The sequence below is a fragment of the Eleutherodactylus coqui genome, chromosome 2 (genome assembly GCF_035609145.1).
Source record: "Eleutherodactylus coqui strain aEleCoq1 chromosome 2, aEleCoq1.hap1, whole genome shotgun sequence".
NCBI classification, from domain to species: Eukaryota; Metazoa; Chordata; class Amphibia; order Anura; family Eleutherodactylidae; genus Eleutherodactylus; species Eleutherodactylus coqui.
In genome coordinates this window covers 201445571-201468976 of record NC_089838.1, presented here as the reverse complement: position 1 = coordinate 201468976, position 23406 = coordinate 201445571, and the positions used below count along the sequence as shown (strand labels likewise).

General features: G+C 42.3%; 1 protein-coding gene across 1 annotated transcript in view; it reads right to left on the bottom strand.

The window, feature by feature from the left end:
- LOC136610057 (protein tyrosine phosphatase domain-containing protein 1-like) overlaps positions 1-3800 on the bottom strand; it is a 31556-nt gene extending 27756 nt beyond the window's left edge. Inside the window, exons 1-2 of the mRNA XM_066589324.1 lie at positions 3729-3800; positions 681-880 (exon numbers count right to left, since the gene is read on the bottom strand). Coding sequence (XP_066445421.1) covers positions 681-880; positions 3729-3800 — 272 coding nt within the window. The remainder of the gene's footprint in view (positions 1-680; positions 881-3728) is intronic.
- Between the last annotated feature and the right edge of the window lie 19606 nt (positions 3801-23406).

Genomic DNA, 23406 nt, shown 5'->3' with positions numbered 1-23406 from the left:
AGCACTGCTTTAGGGGCGTAAAAGCCACTGAAAGGTTCACTTTAAGGCCTCATGTCCACGCGGAAAATATGATTTTAAATCCGCAGCGGATCACCCGCATGCGGATCCGCACCCCATAGGGATGCATTGACCACGGAGAATCCGTAGCGGGCCTGATTTTCCCCGTGGACATGAGGCCTAAGCATTTCTGATCAAGGTCACTATTAATGTGTTATAGTAAATGTTCACATTCCAAGAATTACGAGCTGCTAAACTTTGTCTACTATATATTTAATGTTTTATATTGGATAAAGGAATAAATCAAACCGTTGTTCAGGTGGAGTTTTCACATACAATGTAAACATACCCATTTTTTGTACTGCGTTACGTGTATTAGGCCAGAGCAACACGGTGATTTGCAATCATGCAGAACACAAATTGCTGGTCTACTTCAATTTCCTATAGCAAAAAAAACGGTTGAAATTGTTGCCAGGCGCTTCCGAATTTTATTTTTCATAAGCAATTATTGTAGGCATGGCATTATAGTCCTGCAATTTTACAGCACCATGCATGGAACTGCCAGCACTCATGTAGCTCTGGCCTTTAACTGAGAATGCATATGTACTTAACACAATTACTTATACATTTGCTATTTTGCTTAACAGTACAACTTATATAATTAGTATTTTAAAGTTTCTAACCAAGATGAGTACAGTCCTCGAATCGCTTGTTGTTCTAGAGTCCAGTCCTCAGGACCTTCATAGCGGCACTCACGACCTCCGCATGTAAGTGTACATATTAAATGAGGAGGAACAGCCCGCACGATTCGCTCACGGGTCTGTGAATAGGATGGACGTGGTTCTTTTCCTGGAGAGTCCATGGTCTGAGAAGAAGAAGCCAACTGCACAAAAAACATATCAATCACTAAAAGTGAACTCCATCTTCGATCTAGCTTTCAGAAAGTACCAGGGATCTGCTTGGATAATAAATGCAACATTTCTAGGAGTGTTTTATAAGACATAGCTATAGAAGCTGCAGAGATTGCAGGCACACTTGGATCTTGGTGGCAGAAGGAACAAAAAGTCCTGTCTGTCACATAAGACACCAGTAATATAAACAGCAGTGGCACATGACATTTATGGGCCCTGCTACACATTTGCACTGGCAACCAAACGTCTCAAGCTACATTTCTGAAGTTGATTCACAACACACTTGTACAACAGAAGTAATGGCACCTCTTATGCACTAAACTTACTTGGGTCCATTAAGTTTAAAAATTGATTGCTAACTGTTCCAGGTGTAGCAGGGATCTGTCTCTGATGTGTCTGTTCAGCTCATCTGACGCAATGATAAGGGTCTTCATAGAATTACATTAGAATTCAGACACTAAATGAAAGATGAAAAAACAGAAGCTTATCATATAATGTTATAGTCAAACTAAGAGCCCCTTTACTCAGAGCCACGGAACAATTATCGTACAAAAAATCGTAAGACTGTGCTAATCTGAATGGTAATCGTTCAGTGAAAAAACACTGATGAACGACAAACAAGAATTTGTTCGCTTGTCGTTCATCTTACGCAGGCATAAAAATAATTATTTGCTCGCCCGCACGTTGTTGCGTTTAAACAGCGATCGCTTAGTCATTCACATTCACTGTTACATTGAATATAAATGACTGAATGATATGCAAACACAATTGCAAACGATTCTTCTGCCTGTATGAACAGGCTGCACAAGCGATCATACATACATAGTACCAACTGCAAGTCCCCTATATCTACACAATACAGAATATAATATACACAATGTGCAGAGACTGAAAAGAATGCAATATCATGTGATGAAACCTCAAGCCACAGCAACTGAAAGAAATCCAACCAAAAGCATGAGAATGACCTCTAATACAAAAGCATATATGTAAGTAATCCACGATATTAGAATCACACAGTTGCAGTAATCCTAATAAATCATACAGATGATGCTGTCGGATTAAGTATTTTGTGTGCAAAATTGTGAATAATGGGGGGATTTATGAAGGGAAAATGGCATAAGAAACTTTGGCACAGGCTCTGAGGGTGATTTCACACAAGGGTATGCGCAAAAACGCGCACAGCGTATTTGCGCATGAATGTAGTTTGAAGAGGTACATAATCTGCATGTTGTATGCGTGTCTGCGTGCGATACTCTACTTTTTGTGCAGACACAGTTAGTTCACATCCACGCGTGACACACCCTTTCCGTGGATTTAATAACTAGACACACCCTTCATATGGATTTCATGGCTATTTAGAGCCTAATGAGCTCCAGATGTGTCCTTTTTCCTGCGTTTTTTGCAGTGTCACACCCTTCCCTTGTGTATTTTCATACCTCCCATACACTTCTATTGGCCTTTGGCTGCGCAAAATGCAGTATAATAGAGCAGGTTGTCCTTTTTCCTATGCACGCGAAATGCTCAGTATGTTAAAGACTCCAAAGATATTACGGGTAATTTTGTTGATGTACAGGAATTAAAATTGTCCTCCTCATCCATGATGTAATTTGAGCAGTTTTAGGTGAACTTGCATGTTTAAATGTAACGGGTCAAGATGATATCCATCCCAGTGCTCTTAAAAGGGTTGGCCATTTTAGGGTTAATATTAACCAGTGGGTTACAAGGGTTTATATTTCTAGTGGTTTCTGCAACGTTACTTAACTTTACCGGAAAATTGTCAAAACAATGGGAACTGCAAATCAATGTTACTAAATGTAAGTTAAAGCACTTGGAGAGAAAGAATCCTCTATCAGAATATTATATTGGAAGTTCTATATTATCCAGGACTTTGGAGGAGAAAGATTTAGGGATTCTGATTTCTGATCGCTTCAAAATGAGTCAACAGTGTGGCCAGGCAATGGAAAAAGGTAGATTGCTTGTCTATTTAGCAAGAGCTATAACCAGTAGAAAGAGGGAGATTGTGGTCCTGCTCTATAGAGCGCTGGTGAGACCACATCTGGAATACAGTGTTCAGTTCTGGAGACCTCATTTAGAGAAAAACATTGATAAAATAGTACAACTCCAAAGATGGGCTACAAAAATGGTGGACAATCTCAAGCTCAAAAATTATTAGGGACTTAAAAAACTTAAATTGCATAGCCTGGAAGAAAAAATGGAAATGGGAAACATGAATAAAATCCTTAACCCCTCCCGCTGCAGCCCTTTTTCGTTTTCTCACTTTATTTTTTTCATAAACAAAAATTAGGGAGAGCGCCATAGCCAGAGGGAAGAAGATAATTATATGGGATTCTACTTACCGGGTGTCAGGCGGAGCAACAAAAAACTTTTTGTGTCCCGCCTGCATCGGGAATCCAAGTTCGCCTTTTCTAGGGTTTCTTTGCTGAAGGGTCTTCTTGTTTTATCCAGAAGAGTAAATCTATGCGTATCTAATAGTACTCAACCAAACTGTCCTGGAGAGCAGCAGCTTATAGAAATACCCCAAAGTTTATAAAAACATATGGGGAAAAGGTAATAAATAGAATAAAAAAGAAAAAAACTTTCTTTATAGCTGCGCTACAACATTAACCCTTGAGTAGATAAGGGAATAAGCCTCTAAAAAACCTCAGTTCAATAGAAAGCAAATACTTTTTATTCACCACATAACAATCTAATACAGGTAAATCGTTAAAAGCAACGCGTTTCTGCGTCTAGCTGACGCCTTTATCAAGCTTATAGTAATCCTCTTCTAACACACATATAAATACATAGATGGCATACCTTAATCACCAGTCCCGATAGCGTACATCTGATTTCCTCCCCTGCACCATGCTGGACGCCAGTCTCCGGCATGTATAATGAAGGCGGGGTTCCTCACTACCTTGCCTCCGTCATCTCACAGAGACCAAAGAGTATGTGCGTTCCACCGTGGGTGTCCCGCTGCTACCCACGTGATCGCTCTCACGTCGGCAGCATAGTTTCTATAGTAACAATGCCGGCGTGAGAGCGATCACGTGGGTAGCAGCTGGACACCTACGGTGGCTGACTTGATGCGACAGCGTCTTGTTACTATAGAAACTATGCTGCCGACGTGAGAGCGATCACGTGGGTAGCAGCGGGACACCCACGGTGGAACGCACATACTCTTTGGTCTCTGTGAGATGACGGAGGCAAGGTAGTGAGGAACCCCGCCTTCGTTATACATGCCGGAGACTGGCGTCCAGCATGGTGCAGGGGAGGAAATCAGATGTACGCTATCGGGACTGGTGATTAAGGTATGCCATCTATGTATTTATATGTGTGTTAGAAGAGGATTACTATAAGCTTGATAAAGGCGTCAGCTAGACGCAGAAACGTGTTGCTTTTTACGATTTACCTGTATTGGATTGTTATGTGGTGAATAAAAAGTATTTGCTTTCTATTGAACTGAGGTTTTTTAGAGGCTTATTCCCTTATCTACTCAAGGGTTAATGTTGTAGCGCAGCTATAAAGAAAGTTTTTTTCTTTTTTATTCTATTTATTTATTTTTTTCATGCTCACTTCAGAAAAATAATAGCTAATTCAGTTTTCTGGCGACGTAGCTATATGAAGACATGCTATTTTGTGGAAAGATTTAATTTTTATATTGTACCATTTAATGTGCCATATAATGTGCTGGACAACCTTTTAAAAAATTGTAATTGGGGATCAATGGAATAAAAAATGCAATTGAGCCATTTAGAGGGGTGGGATGGTGGGGGGGTTCCTTTGACAACATTCACAGCGCAGTAAAAAATATATTTTATTTTTATCAAATTTATATTTTTTTTTAATGTGCAACAACTCTAAAAAAATCAAATACCTTTAAAAAAAATTGCTTTCTGTCGCCATCTTTTGGCCTCTATAATGGTGCCTTCACACTTGCGATCACGATATCACTCGCTTGATCACTCATACAGTATACGGGCTTATTCACACAAGCGTATATTTCAGCCAGCCGTGAAAACAGACGGACGATATATGCTACTGTGTGATGCACGGGGCGGTGTATACGCTGTCGGGCTGGGGAGATAGCTTAGCTAAACTGTTTTCCCCTTCCCTCCCCCTCACTGGCTCTCTGCAAGGGGAGGAGGCAGGACAGGGCAGGAGCTAGTGTGCTGAGCTCCCACCCCTCGCTGCTGTTTGCAATGGGAGGGGCGGGATGGGGCGGAGCTTAACTCAGCCCTCGTTCTGCCCCTGCCATTGCAAACAGTGGCAAGGGGCAGAGAGGAGAAGAGAATGGGGACGGAGTTTAGCAGTCATGCTGCTCAACTCCCTCCCACCTCCCTTCTCCTGCAGCTGTCATTGGCTCCCATGGGAGTTAATGCAGCTGCCGACGATGACGTAGAAGCGCCCGGCTGGCTGCTTTTATGTTGCGGAGATATGCCCCTGTGCACTGATGCATTGTAAACCAATGCATCAGAGGGGCAGCATATATCGGCCGGAGAAAAAAATACCCAGCCGATATATGCCCGTGTGAATAAGCCCTAACATAGTACCATAGTATTGCATTATACTGCATTCTGATAAGCAGTATATCAAAATGTGCTGGGATGCTAAGATAACTGAATGGCACCTTTCAATCTCATTGCAAGGGCGCCATTTGGGACTTTTGAACTGAGATCAGGGCATTTAAATGCCGCTGTCAAAATTGATAGAGCATTTAAAGGTTTAACAGCTGTGATCGGCGTTAACAGTGATTGTGGCGGTTGCAGGAGGTGACAGCTGTCAAAGATGGCTGACACCTGCCGAGCCCAGTTCATACACAAACACTCATCAGGAAGGGGTTAAATATGTTAAAGGCATAAATTAGGTTCAGGAGAAAAGTGTTTCAATAAGAAACTAAACACAAGAACAAGGGGGGGGAGGTCAGAAGCAACGTCAGAAAATAATATTTTTCTGAAAAAGTAATACGTAGATACTTGGAATAGACTTCCAGCAGATGTGGTCGGAATTCAACAGCAATTAAAATATTTGTGGGAAAAGATACATTTTTCCTTAGAGAACAGGAAATAATATGATGGCAGGCTAGATGAAGTGTGTTACTTTCTGCCTCCAGTCCTCTATATTTCTATGTCTCTAGCTATTAGCTATGCTGTAGTCACCTGTGACAGCCTACATGGCAATCTATAATGCATTGGTTCCCAACCTCTCTACATCCTTGACTGACAGCCTTAGATTACAATGCTGATACAGTTGGAGAATTTTTTTTCTAAAGGGTATTTTCACACAAATGATTTTTCCATCCGATTTTTGGAATAAGAAGATTGGTCCAAAATTAGAACACATTCACTTGAATATGAATATTAACACAGACTTCTTTTTACTCGGCTCGAATAGTCCGAGTAAATAAATAAATCGCAGCAAGTTGTATTTGAAATTATTTATAGTTAAAATCTATAATGAATAAAAAGATACAATGTAAATAACAATGACCATCAATCTCATGGCTGGCTTACCTGCATTATACAAGCTGAAAGCAAGAAATTCGATGACAATATTAAAGACTGCTGTGGATTGTTTAATCAGGATTAGACAACCCGATTACTGACCTACATCGAGTAGCTTGTGACATGATGAGTAAACATCACCTCTCTAACTTCTCAGAAATGTACTTTTTATGGCAAGAAAGCCTGTGTCATAAATAGTTGCTAGTTTAATACGGAGATACAATGTCTAGTGAAGTCCATACTGCCGTTGCTTACTTCAGGTATCCATTCTGCATTTGTTTCAAACAAGTAACAAAGTATAGGCACAGCAAAAATACCATGATCTGAGCTTGAACCTGGATAAGAAAGACAAATTTGCAATATGAGAAGTTAGTAAATTACTATACCTTGAATGGATAGTAGTTTTCTTGGATCTCAAACACTTTCTGCGTAGACTCTAAATCTCAACCTTCAGCCTACTTGGAATAATCTTCTTAGCATAATACATTAGCCTTTAGGTTCAGCTTCTCAGTGTTACTGTTACCAACGTAAGTGATAGCAAAACAGCACATTACGGGTGGCTTCACGTGGACGTATTTGCATCTGCAACTCATTAGGTTGTCCTATTTGGGTGCATAATAGGCACCTTTATTGTCTATGGGTGCACAAAATATGCAGTAAATATGCATGTTACATGGGCCAGGCGATGCATGTTAGGGATAGAGAGGACTACTGAGTGCACATACAGAATGGTGAGAACTAGTTCTGTGTTTTATTGCTAAGAATATTCATAGGTGTAGTAACTGCAATAGCATTTCTTCCAATAAGACATGCTGAATGCTATTTTGTATCAGAGGAATTGTCAATGTGCTACACAACCCAGTAATTGATACATTTCCAATGTTATACATTTATTAGTGACATATTTATTGGTTAACTGCATCTCATGTTATCAATTGCACTTATACAGTCTTCTCTTTCCAGTTGATTTAAGCATTACCTTAGTCAATCCAGTGAAACAGGGTATTTATGTAATACAGTAGAACCTCAACTAACGTCATTAATGCGTCCGGAAGCAATGGACTTTAGTAGAAATCAATGTTAGTTTAGGACATTATTTCCATAGGAATTAATTAATTGGTTCTAGATGTTCCAAAAACCACACCAAACCCCATTTAATAGACAATAAGGCCGCCTGCACACGGGCGGAAATCCCGCGGTGGGATTATCCGCGGGATTTCCGCCACTGAAAGCCTGCATAGGAGTGCATTACAATACGCACTCCTATGCAGACGGCCGCGGTTTGGCCGCGCGATATGTCGCGCGGCAAACAAACCATGGCATGTCCTATTTCTATGCGGGGCTCGCAGAGCCTCGCACAGAAACGTCACTCACCCAGTCGCCGGCTCCGGTCTGCGCATGCGTCGGCTGCCCGGCAGCTGGCACATGAAAGAGCCGGGGCCGCCAGGCGCGGGTGAGTACGCATTCTGACCTGCAGGCGCTGGGGTCGGGTCCCGCGGCGAGAATTCTCGCCGCCGGATCCGACCCGCCCATCTGCAGGCGGCCTTACTCTGGTCTTTAATACCAAAAACAATAACGATACTGAATGAATATAAAACACAACTGTAAAGAATAAATTAACATTGCAGGGACATCATTATAGCAGTACATATCACTGTTATCTGTGGTTTAACATAGGACTGCAGAGACATCATTATAGCAGTATGTATCACTGTGTTATCTGTGCTTTGACATAGGACTGCAGTATTTATTTGCAAACGTTTCTTTACTGTACTGTACTCATCTGTACAGTCCTTACATTTTGCAGTACAGTGGGGATTCAGGAGGCAGGCAGCGTTCAGCCGGCACTTTGGGGATTCAGCTGCTGTACTGTGTCAGGAGGCAGGCAGACACAGCAACGTTCAGCCGGCACTGTGCACTGTGGAGAGGGGAGGGGGAGGAGTAGGCACGCCCTGATGCAGGAGAAGCAGAAAGGGACCGGCATCAGCTGCGCGCCACCTCAATGAGCGGCGCCCGGGGTCATGGAGCGGTCGACACCCTTATCGGAGGATTGCGACTTTATTTGAGGGACCGCCGCTGCCCTAACACATCGACTTAAAGGGGTTGTCTCGCGAAAGCAAGTGGGGTTATAGACTTCTGTATGGCCATATTAATGCACTTTGTAATATACATCATGCATTAAATATGAGCCATACAGAAGTTATTCACTTACCTGCTCCGTTGCTAGCATCCACGTCTCCATGGCTCCGTCTAATTTCGCTGTCTTCTTGCTTTTTTAGACGCGCTTGCGCAGAAGGGTCTTCTTCTTCTGGTTCGTCCGGGCACGAGCGGCGTTCTGGCTCCGCCCCTTCTACGCGTCATCGCGTAGCTCCGCCCCATAACGTGTGCCGATTCCAGCCAATCAGGAGGCTGGAATCGGCAATGGAACGCACAGAGCCCATGGTGCACCATGGGAGAAGACCCGCGGTGCACCATGGGAGAAAACCGCAGTGCATCCTTGGGAAAAGAACCGGCGGCCATCTTTGGAAGAAGTTTTATAAGTTGCTGAAACACCAGAACTGTGAGTAGAAACCTGCTTTAAAAGCTGTTTACACTGCTGCATAGTAATGTATGCTTAAGAAGGGGGACTGGGCAATAAAAAAAAATCACTGTGGCCTTGAGACAACACCTTTAAGTTGAGAACAGCTTTACTTAAGAGCAATGTAATTCAAGGGTTTACTGTACAAGGTTGGTAGGCGGCAGTCCTCTGTTTCCTGCCTCTTCATCAATCTCTGTCAATGTACTGATAGATACTTTCCTAAGCAATTCTCCCAGTCTTTTCCAATTTACTTCTACAGGACTTTTGGTGTCTAGCAAACCGCAAAGTGTTCGATAGTGTAGTACCTTCAAGTCCAAGTGTGCTACATTTCATTCCAAAAACGGACAATATTCTTGTGTCATGCTGTTGGAACACCATAAAGGGGTGCATTCTTTTCGGTTTCCAAGATTAAAGTAAATCTACTATGTTTCTCCACTATAGTATACCTGCTGACTGGACAAAGCCTACAGACATAGTAACTTCACAAGTGACAGCCACATTGTGTAGCTCTGTAGGAAGAAAAAGAAGGGGGCTGGAGCGAAGGGTCCGTAGGGGCCTGTAGGGGAAGCCCAACATGATTGGGTGGTTAGGGAGCCGTAAGGGTTAAGTTAGCTAGGGTAGGAGATGAGGATTTAATGATGTAGTTAGCAGGGGGCGTGTAGGCTAAAAAAAAGGGGTGTTGGTGAGTGGGAATGTCATATTGGAAGGATAAGAAGAGAGAAGAGTGCAGCTCAGTGTATTCAGGACATTGCGTCTTAACATTATGGCAGACATCAAGGCAATGCTGGCGGAGCTACGTGCGTCTGCCACTATCCATGACACTGGTTAGCTGCTGAAGCAAGTGTCAGAGGCACTCAGCGGGGTTGCAGTGGTGTCCAGATGACTTGAGTAATGGGAGAGGTGGCCACGGCGGTCCAGGCCGCCCACGCGGCTGATAGAAGAGGAGGCGGTGCCACGTACTCGGTGGCGGCTTAGGAGTCCCTCCAGGGACCATCTGTGCAGCGGATGCCTTCCTGAAAGTATCTCATAGTGATGCTCATGCTCATTCCTAAGAAGGATTTCAACTTCCTCTCCCATCTTTTCTACTAAATGCTAACAGTGTCTCTCTGCATTCTTCATTCTCCAACCCTCAATCAAGTAAAAATTCTCTTGTCTTTTAAAACCTCAACAGACAACTGAGCCTTTGTAACTACAGGTTTGTTTCTGTCTATTTCAAACATACACATAACCTGGATCTGAAGACGAACCATAAAAAATGGCTAAGCAGTCTTCTACCTCCTTCATATCCAATACTTTGCATATTTTCACATGCTCAATGTCACTTCGGTCCTCCATTATCAGCCATCCGGATAAAATAACCTTCTTGTGGTTTAAAAATGCTTCTAATAAATCCAGTATATTTTCATTGTCTATGTCATCATTTGTCAAGTGCGAAGCAGCATTTCCTCTGAACTCCAATACTCTTTATTTGTTCCAGATGCTGGGCTAAGTGCAAAGTTTCCAAATATACCAAAGATGTCTTGCAGTAACCATTTCAGATCTGAGATAATTAAATCAGATGGCAGATTTTTGGGAATCAGAGTGGCACCACTGCTGATGTGCAGTTTAATATTTTAAGGTTTTGAATGGTTTCCATGTAGAAAGTACTGAGGCAGGTATAATAGCTGTAAAGAAACATATACAAGTAAATAAGCCGCACATTTAGTAAAAGGAAATGTTTATATACGCTTGTTTATATTGTGCAAGAGTCTTTTATGTCATTTGTTTGTGCAAAATCCTAAATTCAAGTTTCACATCCTATTACATATGATCAAATATTGTTGTCTGCAGACCAATAAATCTTTTCATTATGGCACTTAATGCATACATTTGGATAAGAACATGGTTATATACAGGGGCATCAGGATCACAGTTACAGGGGGTGCAAAAGCAAATAGGCCCAGAAGGAAAGGGGGCCCGCATGGATCCCCAGGTGAGAATCACTTTTATGTGAATCAGGACTGTGGCCGAAATTTGCATTCATCATAGGAACAGAGCAGCTGAATTATAGTTTTTCTTTATTTTAATGGCACAAAGGGGACCTCAATACGATTGAGGTACTATTACTATATGAAGGGCTCCAATACTATATGGATGACTAGGGGACACTATTATTGTATAGAGAAACAATTAGGGCACTATTGGTATATTAGGGTACCCCATCACTACTAAGTGGAGGCAGCAATGCTATTGTCAGGACCAGTGGATGTAGATTCACTGTACCACACACTGGTTTGGCATAGAGCCAAATTCAGAGGTGACAAATGAAGTACCCTGGTCTACACCCTATAGCCCCACCAATCAAAATGTGGGCTTTGATGTGGGGTCCTCAGGCTGATACTCTGGAAGAGGTCCAGTAATGTGGCTGCTACTAAAGACCAAGGCAAAGTACTTGAGGGTGTGAATAGCAGCATAGTCAGACAGTCTAGGTCAGAGCAAGCAGCACAAGTTCAGAATGAGGAACACGCCAAAGGTCGGGTCACATAGAACAGGTTTAGTTTGGTACAGCAGGCCACAGCTCGGGGCAGGCAGCAGACAGAAGGGTAGCCAGTATAATGAGCCATAGCCAGAAGCACAGATGTGTCATGGATGACCTTTGGGGGTCCACGGCGTAATCAATAGGAATGTTTGCATCCTTCCAAATTAATGTTATGAGACTGTGAGCACAGCCAGAAGCAATCACACTGACACAAGTTCAGTATAAGAAAACGTCCTCATTTCTGCTTTATTTGTGGGCGCGTAGCCTCTTTTATAAAGTTTAACATATATGGGCATGCCAAAGATTACATCGATACAACGTATTGTTTGAGCGTCTTCCTTCATCCGGTCATCTGTTATTGTCTGTCACGTGGTATCAGTCCGGAGAGGGCAGGACGAGATGAGTGGGTTGTCTTGGGCACCACGTGTGGATGGTCCGGTATGATCGGTGGCTATGACTTGAACATTATTTGCATAGATTTCCCCGTAAATTGTTTATGTTGACCTAAACTATTATTTGCATAAGTTTCCCGTAAAACTGCTTGTGTTGACTAGTGCGTTAGCTAAAAGCGGTAATGTTATAGACTGCGGTTCCGTGTGTCTGACTAATTTTAGCCACAGTCTGTTAGGGATCGGGAAGTGGATATATTGGATATATAAAGAATATATATATATTTGTGTTTAAGCAAACAAAGATGGAAAAATACTGTCATAGGTATGTAGAAGATACAGAATGCATAATATACATAAAACTGTCTACTACAGGTCCACTGTCCACTACATATGAAATGTATGTTCACTGTCCCAGAAATATAGATATTGTATATATCCACTACAGATGGGAACCACAGAATCAAGACAAACTGAAGTTAGACCTGAAGTAGGACCGAAAAGATCACAATACTCACGTAACTTCCATAGGAGAGGATGCTTGTTTTAGCCAGGGCTAGAAAATAATTGGCAGAGGAAGGATGTGTTAGGTGCCCACTGACTCTCTAACTTGCTGTCAATGAGTGAGCAGACACCACAGTTGGAAGTCTGCTAAGAAGGAGAGCTGCACATGCGCCATGGCCACCAGAATGGGTAAATCAGCAGCCACGACTGTAAACTGTAACAGCTATATGAGGGACTATTACTGTACAGGGGCACTAATATTATATGGGAGCACAACGGGTACACTATTATTATGAGGGGCACTATTACTTTCTGGGAAACAACTGGTGTGGCCACACATGATAATAGTACCCCACACAGCAGGTTGCTTGCTCGAGCACCAGTGGAATTGGTAGGTCTTATAAAGGCACACATCACCCCAAGAAAAAAATTAGAAATAATATATATTACATATATATAATTTCAATTATTTTCTTGGGGTGATGTGTGCCTTTATATAGCCTAGCAATTCCAATGGTGCTCGATCAAGCAAGCTACAAGCTCAGGGAGTGGGGCCTAAGTCTAAAAGTCGGATTCCCATAAGACTCTTGTTACAGCCCTGATTATGCAGCTGATAGTGGTGACTCCATATTTGTCTCTAGCAATCAACAGGATAACGCGGCCCCACACAGTGAACATTAGCCGACATTCTTTGCAAGGTGTTTAGGTGATTCCTTGGCCAGCATGATCCCCAGATTTCTCTCCAATCGAGAATCTAAGGGACATGGTTAGACATCAAGTTAGTGCCTCGTAATGAAGATGAACTGTGGTCGATACCACATGGTCAATACTACCCCAGGACAGTATCTGAGTACTCACTGAACCAATGTCACATTGCATTAATGACTGTATAATCCAACATGGTGGCTCCACTATGAACTGGTCATTCTGGTTATTGGGCCACTGTAATTGTTTGAAATTAAAATCATTTGTTCAGAACATACCGGTAGTTCTCTGTGTGTTGAGTTTTGTCTCATTTCAAGCACTTTTTCGTGGCATGACATTTTTTTCTGTGAGGCAGTATAGATGACATTTCAAACGGGCTGGAATTGTCTGTAACACAAAGCACAGATGCAGAATTTGTTAATTAGCAGATTTTGTTGCATTTTCAACTGCAGATTGCATTCTGCAGAACATCTTGCCGAATTTCTTGTGTTTTTTGCACAGACTTTAGTTGCAGAATTACGTCTCCTGTATGTTATAAATCTGCAACAATAATTCCGCAAGACGTCCTCAATTCCGCAGCAGAAAGCTTTTCTATTGTGGAATTTTATCTTGTGGTTTTGAAGTAAAAACACAAGTATTTAACAGAATTGAGAAATTCAAATTCCATAGGAAAAACATTGTGATGTAGAAATGTCCTCGCGGACTAATTCCATCCCATGTGAAAGGTCCAAACAAGGTGGCCAAGCCCTTTAATTCTGTGTAGGGGACTTGTTACTCTTATGATAAAACAGAGCTCTGTCCACTATAAAGCTTTTTGATAATTAAACACGAACAAATTTTGGACAAAAAATGGAATAAATAGTATTAAAAGGCGATGCTTGTCATAACAAAAAAAAAATCACAACTCCTTCGTCAGGCAAATGTAGATGTGTATTAGATATAGTACTGCCAGAAATGTTTGCTTTTTGAGTTTTTCCTTTTCATTATCTCTGTAAATACACACTTTCTCTCTAAGGCCATGTTTACAGAGTGATAGCAGCATTGAATTTTTCCATGCAGATTCCATTTTAAAAAACCATAGCAGAAATCCACAGTTGGATATGACTTGTATACCTGCAGTACTACACATGGATTTAGCCATTTTCTATGGGAAATCCGCATACTGATTTTCTGACGTGGATTCGATATAGAATATTCATTAAGAAGTGACATGTCATTTATTTTATATCTGCTAGCGGATTTCAAATCCATGTATGGAAGACTATAGACTAGCGTGCAGATTCACATTAAAAGTTATGGGATGCGGATTTGCTATGGAATCCATGCAGATTTTGCAACAAAAAAACAAATGCTATGTGAGCATACAGTAGCTGATGTGGAATTAGAGAGCTGTGGGCTCTATTGCTCTGACTAATCAAATGTCCTCCTGACCAAAGCAAAAGCCCCCCCAAAATAGCAGAGTTACAGTTTTTTTCCATTTTAGCCCTCTTAGAATTGTTTCAAGTTTTTCAATGCATTATATGAGCCACTACTGGAAAATATATACTCTTTGTCAAAAATAATAATCAAGCACCTAGAAGGAGCTGTCATTTTGCTGCAAAACTAAGCATGCAGTTACATCTTAGGCAGATATGCAAATGATTAGAGATGTGGCATAATTAGATGAACGGTCTTGTTACCTAAAGTCCTAAAGGTCCTAAAAGTGTTTCTACCCTTTAGAAACACTTAGGCATTTAAATTGGCTCTCAGAGGCTACTTGTGTGTAGTGGACCTCTTCTCCACTTGTATATAGCTTTTTGACCACTAGACATGCCTGTACAAAGCGATCGAAGAGATTTCACCCAGTTAACAGACTTTGAGAGGGGGCGCGTTTTTGGAATGCGAGAGGCTGGAGGCTTGATCACTATGGCATCCAGACAATGAATTGCTATGATCCCCGAAAAATTAAGAAAAGCCACAACAGCTAGTACGACCTTCGTGAACACTCAGGGAGCTGTTGCTGGGCCGAATAGCATGGTGCCAAATTGGAAATGGTTTGACTGGACTGCAAACTGAAGAAAGCGCTGGTGGGACTAGCAAATCGGGATGTCGAGGTACGTGTCCTTGATGTCTATCGACAATAGCCATTTGCCTGGCTCCATAGAAGCAATCACCATTCTGATGGATTCCATCCAAAAATTACATACCTTGATATAGCAATTCAGCAGTTTCACATCTCGGACCAGGTGAAATGATCCATCCTTTTTGGAAACAACGAAAAAATTGGAATAAAAACTGGTAAAAGGTTCATGAAAAAGAACAGAGATGATGACACCTTGGTCGAGTAAATCTTGAATGGCTTGAAGGTACTGGAATGGGTCGTATGGTGGGGAAGAGGTGAAAGAACACTTTGGGTTAAGAACAAAAATCTATAGCGTACCCTGAAGAGACGATCTTGTGCACCCAGGAATATCTGAGCAATCTCCCTGAGCAAACCAAATGTCCCTAACATGCTGGAGATGACTACACTTCATGCAGAGGAGGACTTCACCGGGAAGGGCTTGGTTTCTTGCACCCCCGCCAGGAAAGGCGTGGTTTGAAGAATTGGGTATCTTTGTGGTTCTGAGGGGACAGATGCTACTCTAAATGGCAGAGCACAATGGTAGATGGTGGTCAGGCTGGGAGTTAGTGTGCATGCACTCCTGAGATCCCAGCCACCAGATTTAGATGAAAGAAAGGAGTAAGAAGTGCGTAAGTGCCACATCCTCTGCTCTATAACGGAGCAGAAGAATGGAATTAAGCGTTTCAATTTTTTCAAAATTAATTTCAATGGGCTTAAAAAAATGGAAATGTGTAAGATTACTTCTGCTCCATTAGGATTCCTTTTTTTTTTAAGGAATGACTAGCAATGCAGACTGTTCACTGGATAGATGTGGGACCCACACATATCAGTAATTAAGTTGTAAGATGAAAATACCCTTTTAATGAACAGTTTACAAAAACAAAGTACCTCTTTCAATGAGTTGGCAAATATAGTTCTTCCTACTGCACTTTTTATTTTCATATGAACAGCCTAACTTTTTACCAGGCTGCCAACTGCTGACATCTGTAATGGAAATCATAACAGAATATTCATCTGGCCTGGAGTTGTATTGCAATATTGATGGCCTCTGGTATTGCTGCTCTAGAAACACATTTTGTTGCTCCTAAATGGAATAAAATTGAATGCTTGGAAGCTTAGTTTTCTTTCTCTGTGAGATTAGTGAATATTGTATTTACCTAATACTGTGATTAAAGGTGTTTTCCAAGTAAATACTATTGATGTAGAAAAGAATAACAAACAAGGTGCTAGCAACACAATCCATTAAACTTCAGTCGTGAGGCAACACATGTATAGTCACCTGGAACCAGAACCCATAGATTTAATCTGGAATTATAGAAGATAATGTGACAGCATTCTGGGTGCAAATATTAAAAAGTCTTTATTCTTCCAAGAACATAGCAGCAACATTTCGACTAAAAGATTTTTGTCAAGCATACAAATGTACATGTGTCTCATCTCATATACATAGTAACCCAAAAGCATTAGACAAACAAACCACTCCCAATAGGAAACCCGGTGTACTTACACCATCGCTACGTGTATAAGAAACATGGCGCCATCCATTCCTAGCAGCATCACTGCTCTATAACCGCACAAACTTGGGAAATCAATGCCGTTAGATTGCGGTCACTGAGGTGCTCAAACATGGCGCCAACAAATCGCACCAGAGACCAGTTACCCCACCAATTATGCATGTGTGACATCCATTCACAACATTGGGGGATCAATGATGCAGGAAACACCTATATCAGCGTTCACTTCCTCGCAGGACCAATCAAACACAAGCTCATGGGAACTAAAAAGTGCTTCCTTAGCAATTGGTCTAAAAAGACCATACAACTATGGTAGTGTGTACTGTTACCAATCTAAGCCTTCAACATTCTTCAAATAAAGGGCTCCTAAGGCCTAAATAAATGTAAGGGTACTGTCCATCTAAAACAAAAGGGGAAACGAACCCAAAAATACAATGTGTGTGTATATAGATATATATACACATATATAGGGGATCTAATGATAAATTAACCTGTAGAGAAAAAAAATCATCATCTAGTAATAAACCTCATTAGATCCATACAAATAAGATCTATCTAAGAATAGCAGTTAGGGCAACCACAATCAAAATGATGCACATCAAAAAAAATGTTATTACAGTCATCAATCCATAAATACAAATATATCAATTAAATCAGTGATCTCATCTTATTCTCTATGATTGCCACCAGGATAGGTCATCAATTTAATTGGTGGGTGTCCGCCGCTCAGGATCCCAGCTGGTCAGCTGATCGGGCGCCGGCTGTTATTGCTGCTGCAAACAAGGTTATGGAGCAGAAGCAGTTGCTCTGACCACAATGTATTCGCTGATACTTGTAACCGCAGGTGCAGCTCCCAGTAAAATCAAAGAGAATTGCACCTGTAGTTACAAGCGTTGCCCACTACAGCGTGGTTGGAGCAGTAGATACCACTCCATATCCCTCTGTGTTGCAGCAATGACAGCAGGCACCGAAAGGGCTGATTGGCAGGGGTCTCATGTGGCGTACCCCAGCAAATCGACTATTGGTGACATATACTGAGGAAAGGTCATTAATTGTATTTCCCTGTAAAAAAAAAACTTTAACGAGGCAATGTCAGATATCACATAAATGAACTACAGTAGAAAGAATAGCATTATTAAATACAACAAACGTTATGAAAAAGACACAGCATAAGTAGTGTATTTTGTATCTGGTTACGTTATTTGTTATAACACAATGTCCATACACTTAGGATTTTGTAAAATTGTTTATTAAATAAAACAAGAACCATGAAACAGTTCATATCAACAAATATATCAGTGCATGAAAGATATTGCTTATCTTATACTCATCTCCAGAGTTGGCTACTTGACTCTAAATGAGTGCAGCTTAAATGTACCTTCAAATATAAATGAACAATCATATGTTGCAATCCCTACAATAAGCTTTACGTTGGTAACATTGTGCAGTGGCCAGATTGGCAACCTTTCTCAGCTCCAGCAGCACAGACACCTGTGCTGCACACTCCTGCTACTGACTGGAGAGCTCCAGCAGCAGATACCTGTACTCTTTCTTCTAGCTTTTGTGTTCAGCAGGAGGCCTCCAATTCTGCACTTATTATATTCCATAGAAGCTTTGAAGTAGAGATCCCTGCTGGCTACAGATGCCTATGAGATAGAGCACTGGGCTCCGTGTCCTGCTGGAACTTTACTGTCAGTTGCTGGAGTATGCAGCTCCTGCGCCGTTGAACTACAATGTAAAGTTAAAGCATACCTTACTATTTAGATGATTTAAAGAAGTATCTACTGGATAGGTGGAAACTGATAGATCAGCGGGGTCTGGCTGCTGGGACCCCAACCGATCTCGAGAACGGGGAGCCAATTTCTCCTTCCTGTCACTGCGGGATCTCTGCACCGCCCCTCAGTGATGTCAAATTAAATGGAGAGACGGTCGCGCATGCTCTCCACCTCTCCATTAGTTTCAGGTGATGGAAATAACCAAGTGATCTTTTTTTTAAAAAAAATTATTGCTCCCCATCACAAGACATAATAAAACATTCTATACTTACCTCGCTTGACCCCACAGCTTCAATCTCCCTTATGATACTGTTTACAGCAGTGTTTCCCAACTCCGGTCCTCAAGGCACCCCAACAGGTCATGTTTTCAGGCTAGCCTATGGTAAGAACACCTGTGGCAATGTCTGAGGCGCTGACAATAATTACATCACCTGTGCAACACTGAGGAAATCCTGAAAACATGACCTGATGGGGTGCCTTGAGGACCGGAGTTGGGAAACACTGGTTTACAGGCTGCAGTTAGCCTGTATACGGGATACCACAGGTTTCTGTGAAGTTACCACCTCCACCCATACAATGGGTGATGTGTTCCGAGGGACATGCAAAGATAGCGCATGCTGCGCTTTTTTTACCCCACATTGCGATTTTATGCAGGAAAAAATAAATCAATAAATCGCTTGTGTAAAGGACTTCATTCCTCCAAGTTTTTTTGAAACCGCAGTGATGTCCCTGGCATTTTTTACATTATTTTTACCTTTTAACACAATTATTGTTGTTAAAAAGCTTTTCTCAGTTGCTTTTTGTATTATAAATTTTTTTCCCCACTGCCCTAAACCATGCTTTATTGACAAGGCACTTGCGCGCTGCCTTGTCACTATGACACTTGACAGGTGATGTCATAGTATCTTCTAGCCTGGTAACATCCCATGAACCTGTCATGTGGGTTTCTAACATAGAAGGACCAGTCAGTTTATGGGATACCACTGATGACGTCCCTGTCAGGCCTCCTATTGGCTGCAGTGGTTATGTGGGTAAACAACTACGTGACCACTGCAGGCAGAATATAAACAAAGCATCAGAGGACAGGGGTTGCAACAGGGAGCAGTACAGCAGCAGAGAGGTAAGTATTTTTTTTTCTATCTAGGTCCCCTTCCCCCACAGCCACCAATGTCACAATATATCAGGAAACCTCTTTAGAGGGACACTGTCATCAACTTTATACCCAAAAATTACTTTATGGGGCTCAAAGGTGAGGGAACGGGGGAGTCTGGGAAACTGTGTTTCATACTCACAAGGCGCCCCGTTCCAGCGCTGTGTCACCGTGAAGTTAACACACACCAGTAGCTTGACTCTTTCTGCGGATGCACCTTCCATGGACATGAATGAGAGATGTGTGTGCAGAAAGAGTCAAGCTGCTGGCACACGCCAACTTTGCAGTGACACAGTGCTGGAACAGGGCACCCTGTGAGGATGAAACACAGCTCCCCGGACTCCCCATTCCCTCACCTTTGAACCACATAACATAGTTTATGGGGCTTACAGGTAATGACAATGTCCTTTTAATGTTTGTGTAAGCTAAACATATGGGATGCTCATAAATCATAAAGACACAAACAGGTGGATTCAGTGAGCAAACTGCATTATATTTAGATTTCAATTAATATGAAGACTGCAAAGTAAATTTAACATGTAGAGTAAAATGTTATTGTAATACTTTCATAAAATACCATTATCACTCATACCTTTCATGGCTTGTCAGTCACGATGGCGTCGTGGCATGGTGGCGATGACACAGGGTCTGACCCGTCACCCTGTTACTATGCAGGACAAGGGTTAATGCATGTTGTGCAGAGATTGCTGGCTGCTATCTCTCAGTTTACTGCATATTTGTATACTAGCTATCAGTCATAGCTTAGAGAGGGTTTGGGATGTGGTTATTTAGCTGCTCTTCCTATCAGCGGGTGTGGAGAGCTTTATATTCCTACCATGCCCTCTTCCCCCTTGCTGTTGATTTCAGTTCTTTAGAAGAGTAATTGGAGTACTTTGGTGCCTCTATGCTGGGTGAAATACTTCCAAATTCAGATAAGTACTGATGTTCATTTCTGTTGTTTTTTGTTACCTTTATTGTTTCATTTTGCTGTGTCAGTGCACCTCTCCGGGGATTCCTGCAAGGGATAGTCAGGGCCCAAGAGAGGACAATGGGGCTGTCCTTATCAGGACAATTACTCTGCTTCTAGGCAGGGGCTCCTCACTTCCCTGTTACGTAAGGGACAGATTTTTACATCTTATGGTTCCTTGAGTGGTGTTCACTGTCCAGCATAGTGTTGTGTATTCTTTTTGTGTTCTGTGTGAACATCACCTTGCATACATGCTGTAGTGAGGTGTGTCCTGCAGATGTGACAATACCTTAATGCTTCCTAAATTGATTGCATTGATTGATTGTGAAGTTCAAAGCATTTTAGTACTTGCAGATTTCCAACAGAAGCTGCCATGTAAGGAGGAACATTGGAATAGAAATATACATAGAAAGTGGATTTTGTATGTGCTTTTGTGTAAATTTCTCTTTGCAGCATATTATAATATGAATGGCTATATATTTATTTATTATTCTATTTATATTGGGATTTTCACATGGTAACATACAGTCATAAACTATACCAGTAAGCAAATACATCTAAATGAGGCTGAAATGACAAATACAGTAAGACATATACAGCCATCAAGGACCAGGCCTTCAGCTGAGGGGACGGCAGGGTATAGTTTAGCAGACGGCTCACGGTTGCTCTGCCATTTCCCTATTTCCAAGATGGCCGAAGGGTAGCCCAGTCACATGCTGGGGGAGACTAAGGGGATTTTACCCGATTATGCAAACGGTGTCCTTGTTTTGTCATCGTGATGCCAGTGCCCCTGAATAAGTGACAAATGCACTCACCCAGAATAAAGTGTAATCCATAACAAAAGACTTTTCTGAAACCGGGGGCACGTTTCTCTTTTACTCACGGTTAACATGGAAACTTGCAAGTACAAACAGTTCACTCAAGCTTGGCAAAATACAGCAGTTAGTGCTTCATAATAAACCTTTTGAGCATTTACAATTCCTTTAAGCCGCTCAGATGAAAGTGCAGTTCTTAACTGTGGCTGAGGATGTGTGAGCCTTCAGAGATCTGATGCACGCTCCTCTTGAGGCACACACACTTAAAACAATACATTTCTTTCATACATGTTCTTTCTAATGACAACTTTAGACCATTTCCTTACTGTTCTCTTCACACTGCAGTTCAGCAGGGGAGCGGGTGGTATCACATTCTCACGCCAACTCCTTCTCTGTATGACTGGCAATTCTATCCCCAAAGGGGATGAATTTCCCACGAGAGGAGACTTTGTCCAGGCTCAGCCCCAGCAGGAGCAGCCCTTCTCTTCTCCATCTTCATTCTCTTCCTCATTCCAACCCCCACTAACGTCTTTATAACTCCTCCCCCTAACACCTGACCTATTGAAGGGACATGCACACAGAAGAATTAGGCCTCATGTCCACAGGGACATATAATAATAATAATAATAATAATCTTTATTTGTATAGCGCCAACTTATTCCGCAGCGCTTGTATCCGCAGGGGATCACCCGCACGCGTGATCCGTGCCCCATAGGGATGAATTGGACACCCGCAGGTAATTAAATACCTGTGGATGTCATTTTACCCTGAGGCGCGGATTGCATGTGTGGGAAAACACCAGCGGCATGCTCCATTTTAGTGCGGGTCTCCCGTGTGGACGGCTCCCGCAGGCTTCTATTGAAGCCTATGGAAGTCGCCCGGATCCGCGGCACACCCGCAGCTGAATTTCTGCGCAGGAGTGCGGGAGAGCAGGAGTTTAAAAAATGAAAAAGTGCACGGCGCATTCGCGCGGCACGCCACTGGCGTGCCAAGTGCATCCACCAGGCTGAAGAAAGAAGATCCGGCTGCGACGGAGGGAAGATCTGCAGCTTTCGGACAGGTGAGTAATTCTTATTTTTAGGCCTTATGTCCGTGGGAAAGGAGGGACCCGCCTGATTTTCTCCGTGGACATGAGGCCTAAGATACGCAATACACATAACTAGTTTAGAACTATACATTTTCCAGACATTAACTCATTCATGCCCTGTTAAGACAGATAATACTGTACCATTCAACACTCATAAGGGTGGCTTCACACTTGCGAGGGAATCGCATGATTTCCCAACGCTGAAAAAAAAAATTGCAAAATAATGAAGCCAATGGCTCCATGCACATTTGCGATGTTTTAACGCTTGCGATGCAGTGCCAGCGCCATTAAAAACAATGGAAGAGAACAGCAGGGGACTCTCCACGATGAGCAATTTCAGGGGGGGGCTTGAAATATAAGCCCCCCACCCACCTATCACCCCCCCAAAAAATCAATATCTATAGAAAAAAAAGAATTCACCACCTGGGAAGTGCTGTCATCTCTGGCGCGCTCCTTACAGGTCCCGCCACTCTTCTTCTGCTGCTCTTCTGGCCGGGGATTGAAAATCCCTGCCTCCTGAAGCAGTGCCTCTGATTGGTTGAGCACTATGACCAATCAGAGGCAGCGCTCAGCATTTAATGACAGCTAAGCGCTGCCTCTAATTGGTCACAGCGCTCAGCCAATCAGAGGCAGCGCTTCAGGAGGCAGGAATTTTCAATCCCCGGCCAGAAGAGCAGCAGCAGAAGAGTGGTGGGACCTGCAAGAAGACGCGCCAGAGATGACAGCACTTTCCAGGTGGTGTGTTCTTTTTCATTTTTTTTTATTACGGTTATTGATTATTTTCGGGGTAGGACTTATATTTTAAGACCCCCCAAAAATCCTTGTCGCGGAGAGTCCCCTGCCACTGCTGTCACAGCAGTGGCAGAGGATAACGATCGTGTCCCATTG